This window comes from Candoia aspera, chromosome 6, assembly GCF_035149785.1.
Source record: "Candoia aspera isolate rCanAsp1 chromosome 6, rCanAsp1.hap2, whole genome shotgun sequence".
Taxonomy (NCBI): domain Eukaryota; kingdom Metazoa; phylum Chordata; class Lepidosauria; order Squamata; family Boidae; genus Candoia; species Candoia aspera.
This window is the reverse complement of record NC_086158.1, coordinates 59,219,153-59,232,516: the sequence shown is the minus strand read 5'-3', so window position 1 is coordinate 59,232,516 and position 13,364 is coordinate 59,219,153. Positions and strand designations below refer to the sequence as shown.

Genomic DNA, 13,364 nt, shown 5'->3' with positions numbered 1-13,364 from the left:
ACAATCCACAGTTTAATCAATCTACAAAGCTCTGATTATGGATGTTTAAGAAAGAGACAGTGGTGGTAGAAATAATCCCTCTGCATCCACAAGACTAGAATTTTAGAAGAAACAAAATTGTTGCTTAATATTTGTTCATAATAAACTGTTCAGTTCTTCTGTTCAATAGTATCCTGTGTAGTGACAGATTTTTTTGGATGTCTTTTTTTATTAATAAGAGTAGTCCCCACAGAACATGTTTAAGTTTCTGTGTCAGACTGGTGATCAAATAGTATGGTCAACAAATTCTGTGATTTTTGAAAAAGCAACTGTAATTATTCTTTAAGAAAAGCCAAAATAAGAGCAACTCTTCACTGATATCCAAATGTAAATACCCTCCAAAGCCTCAGCTGTTGACCAATTTGGGAACAACATTAATGAAATGGAAGTCATTATGTTTCCTCCTATTGTCAGGGATCAATGGGGCTGAAGCAACTCCCCTGCTGTTTCTATACACATAATTTCTATCAGGCAATATAACAGTTCATTAAACATGTTGGTACCGGATAGTAATGAGAAGGCTCTTCTTCCAACAGCTCTGAGGGTATTTTCAGCACCATGGAAAGCACCCATAGCTTAATCTAATGAAATTACTAAAAATGGGGGCAAGCCCTTCTTTACAGTCCTCCCATCACAGCATGATCAGCAACTATGCTTCGCTTATTTCTTTCTACTCTTTCTAGGAATTAACAAATTTTAAAAAACTATTTAATCAGCCATGTTGCTTATTAAGTTCTTACTATGCGAAATATTTTAAGGATGTTAAGTAAATATTTCTGAATATTTGCAGGTCTCTCAATACACAGACTCAAGAATTTTGAGGAAAAGAACAAGGGGATGAAAGTCTCCTGGGCATTAATTAATGCTGTTTTTCCTTTTGTCCCTTCCTTCATCTTTCCCTTTTTAAAGTACCCTTTTTAAAGGAAACTCAAAAGTATAAAGTGGATTATAAGTTAGTCTTGCATTTGGGGAAGGGACATAGCAATCCAACCAGTCTAGACTTGCCATCTGTTAATTAAAAGAGAAAAAAGAGAAGGGAGTGACAGGCCATGCCATACCAGCAAAATTGATCTCTGTCCCTTTAAACTCTTGTTCAAACAGTTTGGCTGGTTCTGCAAGCCAGGCACAGCATATTGATTCAGGAAGACAATGATTCCAGCTCCAGGACTCTTTCTCTTTCACTGCGAATAGGACAGCTCACCTGAGTAACGGTAGGGGGGAAATGAGATGTTCTAAATCTTATGTCTGATGTTCAGTAAGGTGTTCGTTATTATATGCTTTTCTATTAGCTGCATGCTTATTGTGACTAAGTATATTGCAGTTTTTTATGATCTCTGGAGTGCCCTCAAGCATTATTTGAGAATATCTGATTGATAAATTAGATATTGCTTTAGTTCATGAGATTCTCTAAACACACATTCATTTGCTCTGTGGTAACCTGCATTTTCTTTCTAGTATTATATTGCCTGTGGTAACTAAAGAAAAAACTTACCTGAAACCATTAATTATAAATTTGCTCCCAATCTCTACCAGGTATAATTGGGTTTTAAAAAGTAATTTCATATCCCTGATTTTATTGTGCAGTTCTGTTTTAAATGAGTTGTACCCAGAGAGTGGGGTTTGCACTTCTGTTCATAGAAGACCCACCCATTATTTCTAAGGACTACCTATTCACATATTTATCCAATTATTCCACTCTGTGGGATGTGGGGACATGGATACGGTGACCTTAAGTGAATACCAGAATATAGTATGTGAAAAGATCATCTTAAAAAGGGAAGTGTTGGGGGGAATGAATCAATAAGCATTAATTAATAGATAAGGTGCTTCAATAGATCTGACATAGATGATATTTAACTTGATCCTTTCTACTAGACTCCAGCAAATAGACTTAAAAAGACACTTTTCCATTCTATTTCATGAGAGGGATAAAAATTTCTACATGCATATTCCATTAGATGGAATGCTATCTCTACATCTTCAAATTAGGTGTATCACTCTATGCTCTCTTATTAGACAATAGGAACATGTAAATGAGTCTTTTCCACTAGGGGAGAGAAAACAGTAATCAGTCATTCACAAGTAGACTGGAAATATAGACTGATCACAATCTGTGTCAGTTTCTAGATGATGATGATGATGATGATGGTGATTGTCTATTTGCATGATGATAGCTTGTTTATTGATGGAATTATATTATTATTATTATTATTATTAAGAATTTGAAAGACTAGTGTTGGGGGGGCAGGGGAGATGTTAGAAAGCCATACATTTTTTCCCAGTCAATTTGTTAAAAGACTGAGCCGAGAGAATTGTACCAGTTTGCAGGAATAATGAACTCCATCTTAAGAAAGTCAAATATCTTAATGTTCATGATTTTACAGCATGTAAAATCTAATTTTATTTTAGAAAGCCTCCTCTTTCATCAAGTGCATTATAACATGGCAGAGGAAATCAAAAGTAACTAACAAGGGGATCTTGCAGGCTTGAATATTCCTGAAAATCACCTTTTCATGCACATGTGCATACACACACACAAAGAACCCCTAAAAAATGTTTCATTGGTCTGTCCTGAATTTCCTTCATATTATATCTATCTGCCATGCCTTTAGTACTACTGGGTGCTGAAAACTGCCCCTTCTTAACATTTGGCTTCAAAACATTTATCTGTGGGGAGCCACAAGGGGTGGGTGGGGCTGAATTAAGCCATAGGTGTGGTCAAAGTCAACATTTAGTGGGTCACCCATTCTTCTCTGACCCTTCCTTTCTCCTTCTGAGACTCCTTTCATTCTTCCAAACAGCAGGCTGCATGGAAGCTCAACAGCCTAAATGAAAATGGGGGTGGGGGCAGGTCTGAAATTAATCCCATGGTAATGTTAAACAGTATGAGGGATGAAACTTGCTTTAAAATGTGTGCCCATTCGCTTGCTAAAAATAAAAAATCAGACTGTGTGTGTGTACCTTTCCTGACATTGAAAATGATCATTTTATAATAAGAGGCAGCAGATTTGGGGACTACAAATGTAAATGAGATACAAGTTAGAGATAGTAATCCACACTTATAATAAGTGGACTGTGCCTGAAGAGCATACTTACAACTACTGTTTGTTATCTTGCAGGCCAAAATGTGTGCATCCTCTGAAGGTTCTAGCACCATGCCTACAAATGCCAGTGCAATAGCCCTCAACTCTGCTATGAATGGGACCAATATATTTTTCCAGGGTTTGCAGCTGGTGCAGCGACTCAAATTGCTGATCATCCTGTTGTACACAGGTGTGGTCATTATTGGGATGGTAGGGAACTGCCTCCTGGTCCATGTCATTCTGCATGTCAAGAAGATGCACAATGTCACCAACTTCCTCATTGGGAACCTAGCCCTTTCAGATGTGGCGATGTGCACCACGTGTATCCCACTTACTCTTGCCTATGTTTTTGAGCCACGTGGCTGGATCTTTGGCAGCACAATGTGCTATTTTGTCTACTTCATGCAGCCAGTCACTGTCTATGTCTCTATCTTCACCTTGGTCACCATTGCAGTTGACCGGTACATTGTCATCATACACCCCCTGCGACGCCGAGTCTCCCTTCAGCTTAGTGTTTATATGATTATCTTCATCTGGATTTTGTCCTGCTGCTTGGCATTGCCAGCCATGACACATACCTATTATGTGGAGCTGGATCAGCAGGGAGTCATCCTGTGTGAGGAGTTCTGGAGGGAGCAAGAGCACCAGAGACAAACCTATGCTTTGTGCCTGCTGCTCATTACTTATTTCTTCCCTTTGCTGGCCATCCTCATTTCCTATATTAAGATCTCACTCAAACTAAAAAACAGGGTGATGCCTGGGAGTGTCACTAAAAACCAGGCAGATTGGGACAGAGCAAGGCGGAAGAGGACATTCTGCCTGTTGGTCATGGTCGTCGTGGTCTTTGGAGTTTGCTGGCTTCCCCTCCATGCCTTCAACTTTATTCGGGACATTAACATAAATGCAATTGATGCTTATTATTTCAGCCTCATCCAACTGATTTGCCATTGGTTTGCTATGAGTTCTGCCTGCTATAACCCCTTTATATATGCTTGGCTCCATGATAGCTTTAGGGAAGAGCTTAAAAAATTACTTGCCTGGCCCAAGAGAGTAGCTCCTTCTGGGCAAAGTGTGACTGTAAGTGTTGTTATCTGATCAATAAGTGTACCTGGTCTTGTGACAGACAAGAGTCTTTACAGTTTAATGATTACATGTTGAAAATAGGAGCAGTTCTGTGTTGAAAATAATAGCCAAACCCTGCCTCTGTGTGTGTGTGTGTGTGTGTGTGTGTGAGTGTAAAATGGCAGGCTTGTAAAAACAACAAACAAACTGCCAGAAACATATTCATATGTAAAACCTGGCAGTGAGGAGCAACTGGGGTTAAAATGCATTTTTAATAAATTCATTTTTGGTATCAGTGAAAGTCTGTGGCAGTAGGAATTGTTCTTTTCTTGATCTATAAAAATATTCTGCTACATTACAAAGGCTGTTAAAGTTTCACTGAAAATATTGCAAGTATTATACACATTATATAAGTAATGCTGCACATCCTATAACATTGTTAGTTTTTCATGCCACATGTTACAGCTCCTTCCTTTCTGAAGGTCATTTAAATCTTTCCTGTTAAATCCTTCCTATATTTATAATTGCTTGGAAATGCTGAATTCCATCTCTCACCTCATCTGATTCATACATCAAGAATTAGTAGTTATGGAAGCAATACAAACATGGTTAACTTAATATTAAAATACATTTAACTAATGTATAGTATTACGTGAGAGGTTTGGGAATGCAACATTTAACATTTAAACTTCTTTACATTGTTAAGAAAGGTAATGTATGTCAGTAAACATAGCTATGATAATTTTTTTTTAACCATTAACATAGTTTTATTAATTGTCACTACTTATATACATAATTTATGCTTTAATATATTTGTCACAGTCTGTTACTTTGGCATTCTATTTCTAACTGCACAATTTCATTTCCTCCATCTATATCCATGTGTATATACATTTTCTGAATAAAGATCGTGCTTCATGGATATGATGAAGTAGACTTTACTCCATAAAACATAAGTCACAATAAATATATTAACCTTTAAAGTGCCCGTTTCTTTATGTGTGAACAGACTAACACAATTATCCTTCATGAAAGTATGAGCTGACTTAACATTGTACAGAAACATGGAAAACATCCATTCTGATGCTCCAGGACTGATGAAGAATTGCTATATCTTAATCAAAGGGGAAACTTGAGGGAAATTATTTCCCAGTTAACTCCAACTATATGCAACAATTTTCATATGCGAAACAGTCAAAAGAACAGGTTTTATTTTCATCTCTCAGCCTTGTGAACACTTTTCAGTGGATCCAGTTTTCATGTTCATTTGTGAATTACTGATGATGAAACAGATGTCACTGTATAAATTTGTGAATTTACAGTTAAATTGTGTAGAACCATCTGAAAAAAGACGTATATAGGAAAAGTATTATAAATGTCTTACATCAAGCATGAACTCTAATGTACTTTTCTAATAAAGCCAATTCTTATAAGAACTGCAGGGATGGTAAGAGAACAATATGAATCAACATTTTAAAAAAATTATGAATATGTGCATAACTGCTGTTGAGATTCTAGTATAAAAGGCTATGTTCTACGGAGAACGTTTTATCTGCTCAAGACCATTTAAGTTTTAAAAATTTAGAGCAATTATATAAAAATGTGGTTGTGCTCCTGCTGTATCCAATAATAGATATTACGTTTTTGTCCAAAAATTCCCAATACCTAAGAAACAATGATAATAATAAGAAAGAACATTTTCAATGGAAAATGGTTTTTAATGGTTAGAACATGGAATGGCATATAAATCATTTACTCTAATTATATGACATAAAAATAAGACAAGGACATTCCATACTATGTTCAAATCTATTGATCTCTGGACAGTATTCATAAGCAGGTAAATGGTCTTCTACAAAGGGGTATAGGAGTGATTTGGGCCTCACTGGCTTTCTGAAACACAGTGGACTACTCTCCATACAAAGAAATGGAATCATAATAAAAAGGATAACCTGAGGGAAAAATTAAATTGAAAAATTAAGTACCTTTAATTAAATACATTTAATACAGTGAAATGGGTTTTTGCAAGTCTATAGTAACAAGAAAGTTTCTCTCTTTCCCCACCCCCTCAGTCCTACTCTAAATTAAACTACTAAATCAAGAAAGCTAGACTTGGACCTTTGTGGAAAAAGACATGTGAAGTCTGCTTTACTATTGAAAATGTACAAGCACCCTGTACCTTAAGTCTAAATAAACGAAAGAGAAAGAAAGCCAGCCAATGGAAAACATCTGGTCAAGGTGGTCAGGACAAACAGGGAAAGCCTTTAGCAACAGATGAATCCAACAAAGGACCTGTATCAGAGAGGTATTAGAGCAGGATTTTGAAGGCTAAATATGAGCAGAAAGTGTAAGAGTGATGTATATTAAGAATTGAATAATAATACTTTGGTTTATATAACTTTTCCTTTCTTTTTTAATTTTGCTTCCCACTGCAGTTGCTTCCTATTTCCTGAATTCTGTCAATAGCGGGACATCCATATAATTCATTAGAAGAGATCATGAAGAAGGAAGCAGCTGCAGCAGTAAGAAAAATCACACACACACACATATGCGCGCGCGCACACACACACACACCATATTTCACTAGGTTGCCATGTTCCTTTACTCACTTCCTGCCACATTCCTCCCTATCCTACAACTCTTAGCTTCATATATTCCCTGTCCTTATGTCTGCACAGACTGGATGACAGGTGAACCAGCAACAGCAGCAGGGATAGTTTGTTTAATGTTTATTAATTAGTCAAATGACCCTTTCAAATCATAACACAGCATCAGCATAGTCAGGAGGGACAGGAGAGAGAGAGAGAAAGTAGGGTAAGCAAAACAGTAATATCATTGATGTGCCGGTGAAAAAGGAAGAATAAGAAATATATAGGTACATAAAAATGGAAGGAAAAGAGATAGAGTGGGCAGGCATAGGGGAGAGAAGTTGCAATGAAATGTAGCTGGTGAACAGAAAAAGAAAGATAGACAGAGGAAGCAAAAACACACTGGAATAATTGAGGCCTGCCTTGCCCAATCCAGGAAACACCAAAAGGCTTTGATGTAACCCCACAGAGTTCCTGGAATAGTTACTGCTACAATTCAGTGATACACTACCTACTGTCAACATTTCTTAGCAACTACTGTGGTAGCTCCAGAGGCCTCACTGAAAGGAGGCCAGAAACAGAAGTTTTATATTGAAGAGAGAAATCTAACATCAGTTCCTCTTTCTCACCATTTACACCTGACTTTTTCTCAGTATTAGAAGGCTGGCAAGGAGGCATAACAGGGACTGAACTTTAGCTATGGCAGATAAAGCTTGGATCTAAAGTTCAGAGAAATATTTAGATTGGGTCTGGAAAAATTATTTGCTCTGTCAGGATGAGGGGACAGAGAGAGAGAGAGAGATGCAATATTGCAAAGCCTGTATGTACATGACCCACAGATAACCATGTTTTTTAATTAGCCCAATTTGGAATGGTTGTAAATGGTCTTGATCCATAAACTATCAATGTAGCTTCATTTCACATGACAAACTTCCCCCATCTTTGAATAAATTATGACTGTTTTAATACAATCATAAGAAAATGTGTAATCAGTTAGTGATATTCTATCTATTTTAAAGTCATTACAAAATTTGGTAAAGTGTGTCTGTATGTGTATGTGTATGGGTGTGTGTATGTGTGTGTGTGTATATATTCCAGTTCCCATACACATTCAGGAAGACTAAGTTGGCTACCAGATCTGGACTGTAAAAAACTGCAGTAGCTGTTAGCAAACCAATTCTGGAAATTTACTGTACAATAATATGCAAATTGAATGAATGACGTGTCAAGGGCTCCTTGATTAATTAAATGAGGTGGGTGGCTAAATGGGAGAGGGTCTTATCTGTGATGGTACCCAGCTAATGGAATACCTACCTGGTACCTTTTGCTGACCATCAAAGGCATTCCTCTTCTCCTTCTAAGATGTTAACTGTTTTTGCATTTTTTATGTTTTCTTTCATTTCATTTTTTCCCTTGTACTAATTATTGTGGATTTCTATTTTATTGCATATTGTGTGAATGTCCATATGGATCTGGAAGTTCTGATATTTATTTATTTATTTATCATATTTCTTTACCGCCCATCTTGTATTATGACGACTCTGGGAGGTTTACAAACAGTTAAAGATAAAAGACTAAAATATCATTAAAACCATACAATATAAATATAAATACACATAAATATAAAATGCAAAATATAAAATATAAAGTCCAAAATGGCAAATAACAGTCTCATCATTGGCCCCATCAAGGTGCCAACCACCCCCATGATTGGCTTTTCCCCTTCCCACCCCAAACGAGGTGGTACAACCATGTCTTAACCCCCTTCAGGAAGGCCAGGAGAGTGGGGGCCTGCCTCACCTCCGGGGATAACTTATTCCTGAGGTCGGGTGCCACAGCAGAGAAGGTCCTCCTGCTGGACCCTGCCAATCAACCATCTCTCATGGACAGGGTCCATAACATGCCCTCTCTGCCTGACTGGGTGGAATGGGTCAATGTAATGGGGGTGAGGCGGTCCCTCAGGTAACCTGGACCCATGCCATGTAGGGCTTTAAAGGGGATAACTAACACCTTGAATTGGACCTGGAAGCAAACTAGCACCCAGTGCACTGGAACAGATAATGTTCAGGCTAGTAAACTGCCTGTTTGCATTTTAGGTTTCCAAAATGGCAGACTTTACTAGGAGAACTTGATCTGGGCTGCAAAAATCCAGAGGATGACTTCATGGCAACAAAGATATAGTGAACCCTTGAACTATTTGCTGCCATCTATTGATCAGCTGACTTTTTTGCTATAAAGATTCAGTAACAATAGGCTTTATAAAGATATTGCCTGGTGGTTGCAGATTATCAAATTTTCAGATGACCCAAAGATACAGGACAGTATCAAGGCTCTGGAGGACCTTAAGAAGCTGAAATATTAGGCAAACCCCAGCAAAATTAATTTCAGAAGAGGCAAATGCAAAGTCTACATTTGGTAGGAAGAATCAAAGGCATGCATATAGGATGGAAGGGCCATACTGTACATGCAAAGAGGACCTGGATGTCTTGGTGGATCACAAACTGAACATGGAGCAACAGGGTGATGCAGCTGCAAAAAAAAAAAAAGCAAATGCAATCTTAGAATGCATCAACAGAAAAATAGTATAAAAATCTCTGTTCTAGACTAGTCAAACTGCACCTAGAATAGTGTGTCCAGTTCTGGATACCACACTTTATGAAAGAGATTGACAAACTGGAACATTTCTAGTGGACAGCAACCGAGATGATAAGGGGTCTGAAAGGAATGTATGAGGAATGGTTGGAAGCATTGGATATGTTTAATCTGGAGAAAAGAGGACAGTAGGGAGACGCCATAGCTGTCTGCCAGTGTTTGAAGGGCTGTCATGTTAAAGATGAGGCAGAATTATTCAGAGTTCTTCCAGAAGACAGAACAAGAAACAATGAGTTTAAATCACAACTAAGTAGATTTTGGTTGGACATCAGGAAAACATTCTTAAAGGTAAGAGGTGTTCAGACGTCCTTGAAACAGACTGCCTTGGGAAGTGGTGGATTTTCCTTAGCTAGAAGCAGAAGAGGCTGGATATTCAGTGATGGGGAATGCTGTAGTCGTGGATTCTTGCAATGGGCAGAGGGTTTGACTAGATGATCTCCAAGGTACATTTTAACTCTTACATTCTATGGTTTTATGGTTAAACATCTTGGAGAGATAAAATGTATTATATAACACATTTACAAATAACAGTTTTAACTTCTGGATAGATGCCCTACTTCTCACAAAAATAACTCCCTAAATCTTAAGTTTTCAGAGTTAGTCTCACTATTTAGTCGGTTACTTAGTCATTAGGTGAGAATTTACCATTCTATATTTACCCTGCAACTAGGAATTCCACCGATTCAGTTGTTATGAAAACACTACTTAAAGTTGAATAGAAACAGATAAATTAGTTATGCTGTCCTGTTGGATGACAACTTTTGACTGATAATGAGTCAAAATTGTAATTCTTTCAAGCACTGTGCCTTTCTAGGGCTGGACAAAGATGTACAACTTGAGGCCGTTGTGTGTTCCTGTAAAAAATGAACAGAGCTTTGATTGCATGGTTATAACACAATTTTGATTTATTTTATGCCCCTGTTAGGAGTTATTAAAACCAGAGCCATCTGAATTTCAGTGATTAGTCTGAAAACATCTGCCAAGCTCTCCAATCTCAGTTATTTATTTATGTTAGTTATTTATCTTATTTATTTATGGAAACTAGAATTCATATGCATGGCACTATAGAGGATGAGTTAATCTCTGAACAATCATAAATCAAGCTGATGGCATTTACTGATGCAAAGCAAATAATTTAAATATAATACAAGTTATCTTGGGAAAAAGAGCAAAGCTCTGAATATGATTATACTTGAGGGCTATAAAATTATTTCCTCTGATGGTCAATATTTGGTGATAACTAAAATAGATTTCCGTGTGGCTGTTCTCTGAGAAGATAATGCATGCCCTCTCACTGAACGCAGGAAACAGAAGATGTAGAATTACTATTAGAAAACAACCCACCCCTTGAATGCCTATTGAACTTAAATCATTTTCCAGCAAAGAATGTTAGAAATAAGAAAAGAGGCAGGAGAACAGAGAATAAATAAAATACCAAAGTATATGGCATCATGCAACTAAATCTCTATGCTCAAGTGATTATCTGAAGCAAACAAAATTTTCAGTCTGACTATGGTCAGTCTATTAGATTCATAATACATATTGCTCATTCCCTTGGCAGTACAAATACAGAGAATATATAAGTTAAGCAGATGGGGACTTTATTTTCCAAACTTTATGCAACACATTAAGCTCTGATGGAACCTGACACAAACCCATGGCACACCTATAATTAATTATTATTCAATATAACTCACCAACTGCAGGACAGATTTTCCATTTCCATGTAGCTGACTCCCTCTAGTGGTGATAGTATTTTTTTATTACTTCAATCATTTAGTATCACTCCCTTTTTTAAAAGTCAGCCCGTGCCAAAGCTCACTCTCTTTCAGGGCTGTTAGCAGGAAACTCAGCAACGGGCCTGAGCTCAGATATTCTCACTGATAAAGCAGTTCTGAGATGGCTTGCGGAGCAAGAGAGAAATGAGAGATTCACAGACTCTAGCGAAGGCACGCAACAAATGAAGAGAATCTCTCCCCTCGAATTCATTTTGAATATGTATAGCAAAGAATGCTAAAAGACCTCAATCTATGTATTTTAATTCATCAAATGCAGCTTGCTTGCCCTCTCCTTCCCACTTGCTGTTACAAGGTGCTTTAGCTGATCATGGATTTGAAAATCAAATGAAAATAGAAGAAGCAGATGCAAAATGACAGGTACAAAGACTTGATCTTACTTCTGAAGACAACAACTGTAAGTACAGTTCTTAGTGTAATACTGATGTACTGAGCATGCTTGTGAAGTGAATGAGTTGGTTTCATGTGGAAGAAACAGAGAATCCCAGTGGACTGAGTGTATCTGACTACTCCTAAGTGTGAGGAAGTGTCTGCTGAGGCTTACCTCCGCATCTTTTCTTTTGCAGATGAATATGTGTAAATGTAAGGTGGCTAAGCCGAAGATAAAAATCTGTCCATCATCCAAGATGATTAAAGAAATTAATGGCAATATGGGCATGCTTGTGGGTGCATTGTGCTCAAATTAATTCTATTGGCAAGAAAACTGTAACAGTGAGAAATGGATCCAGAGAATCTGACCTCCCAGAGCTTTCTTTCTGCAATCCAGAACAACACCAGCAATCTCTTCCTGGGGCTCCAGCTTGTCCAGTACTTTAAGCCTCTCATTATTCCTTGCTACGCTCTGGTGGTTTTTGTTGGCATCATTGGGAATTATCTCCTTATTTATGTTATCTGCAAGACCAAAAAGATGCACAATGTCACCAACTTCCTTGTGGGCAACCTGGCATTCTCAGACATGCTTATGTGTGCCACATGTGTGCCCCTGACTTTGGCATACACCTTTGAACCCAGAGGATGGATCTATGGACACTTCATGTGCTACTTTGTATTTCTGATGCAGCCAGTCACTGTCTTTGTGTCTGTCTTCACCCTGACTGTCATTGCTATAGACAGGTACTTTGCCATGATTTATCCCCTTCAGAGGAGACTAACCATACCCATCTGTGCATATATCCTGGCTGCTGTTTGGCTGCTGAGTTGCATGCTGGCTGCCCCAGCCATGGTCCATACTTACCATGCAGAATTCCCAGACTTGGACTTCTCCATCTGTGAAGAATTTTGGTTCAATAGGAAGAGGGATCGCTTAGCTTATGCCTACAGCACCCTCATCCTCACCTATGTTCTGCCCTTAATGGTGATCTCTGTCTCCTACCTGAGGATCTCAATCAAGCTGAAAAACCGAGTTGTTCCTGGTAATGTTACCCGGAGCCAAGTGGAGTGTGACCGGGCTAAGCGGAAGAAGACCTTTCGTCTGCTTGTCTTAGTTGTCACTGCCTTTGGAATTTGTTGGCTGCCACTGCATATCTTTAATGTAATCAAAGATGTTGAGATCAAACTGATAGACAAGCAATACTTTAACCTTATTCAGCTCATCTGTCATTGGTTTGCAATGATGTCAGCTTGCACAAATGCCTTCCTTTATGCCTGGCTACATGATCGTTTTAGGGGGGAGCTCAAGAAAATGTTTGCTTGGAGGCGAAAAAAGATAGGACCTGCCACAAATTGCATTGTGGCTAGTATGGTTTTGTAAACATGGGGTTTCTTCTCATTTCTCTACTTAAAAAGCTCTTGCTATGCTGTACCTGATGTGAAATTTTAACCAAACATGGATGATGTCGCATAAAACAGTACTTTTTGACACTAATAAATTGTATCAATGAAGGCCATGGTTATACGTTTTCTTACTTAGCACAATATACTCATCATAATCACTGTTTCAAAACAGTGGCTCATTGGGTAACGTATTGCATATGCGTGTATGGGGGGAAAATATAAGAAAAACAGTATGAGTTTTATGAGGAAGTAACAGGGGTACAAAGAAAGGAATTGTAATGAGTAAGAAAGGAAGCTGAAAAAAAGTGCCCCCACTGCTGAATCCATATAAGCCATGCCATGCTATAGGATGACTTAACTGGACTGTGGTG

At 38.0% G+C, this 13,364-nt stretch overlaps 2 protein-coding genes across 2 annotated transcripts; both read left to right on the top strand.

Annotated features, from left to right (window-relative positions):
* The first annotated feature begins 3,164 nt into the window (after positions 1 to 3,164).
* On the top strand, positions 3,165 to 4,217 carry LOC134499482 (prolactin-releasing peptide receptor-like). The gene has a single exon (XM_063306148.1). The coding sequence runs from the start codon at positions 3,165 to 3,167 to the stop codon at positions 4,215 to 4,217; it is 1,053 nt and encodes a 350-aa protein (XP_063162218.1).
* A 7,721-nt stretch (positions 4,218 to 11,938) lies between these two features.
* Positions 11,939 to 12,970, top strand: LOC134499481 (prolactin-releasing peptide receptor-like). Its single transcript, XM_063306147.1, has one exon. It carries the CDS (start codon positions 11,939 to 11,941, stop codon positions 12,968 to 12,970), a length of 1,032 nt encoding a protein of 343 aa, XP_063162217.1.
* The last annotated feature ends 394 nt before the right edge of the window (positions 12,971 to 13,364 follow it).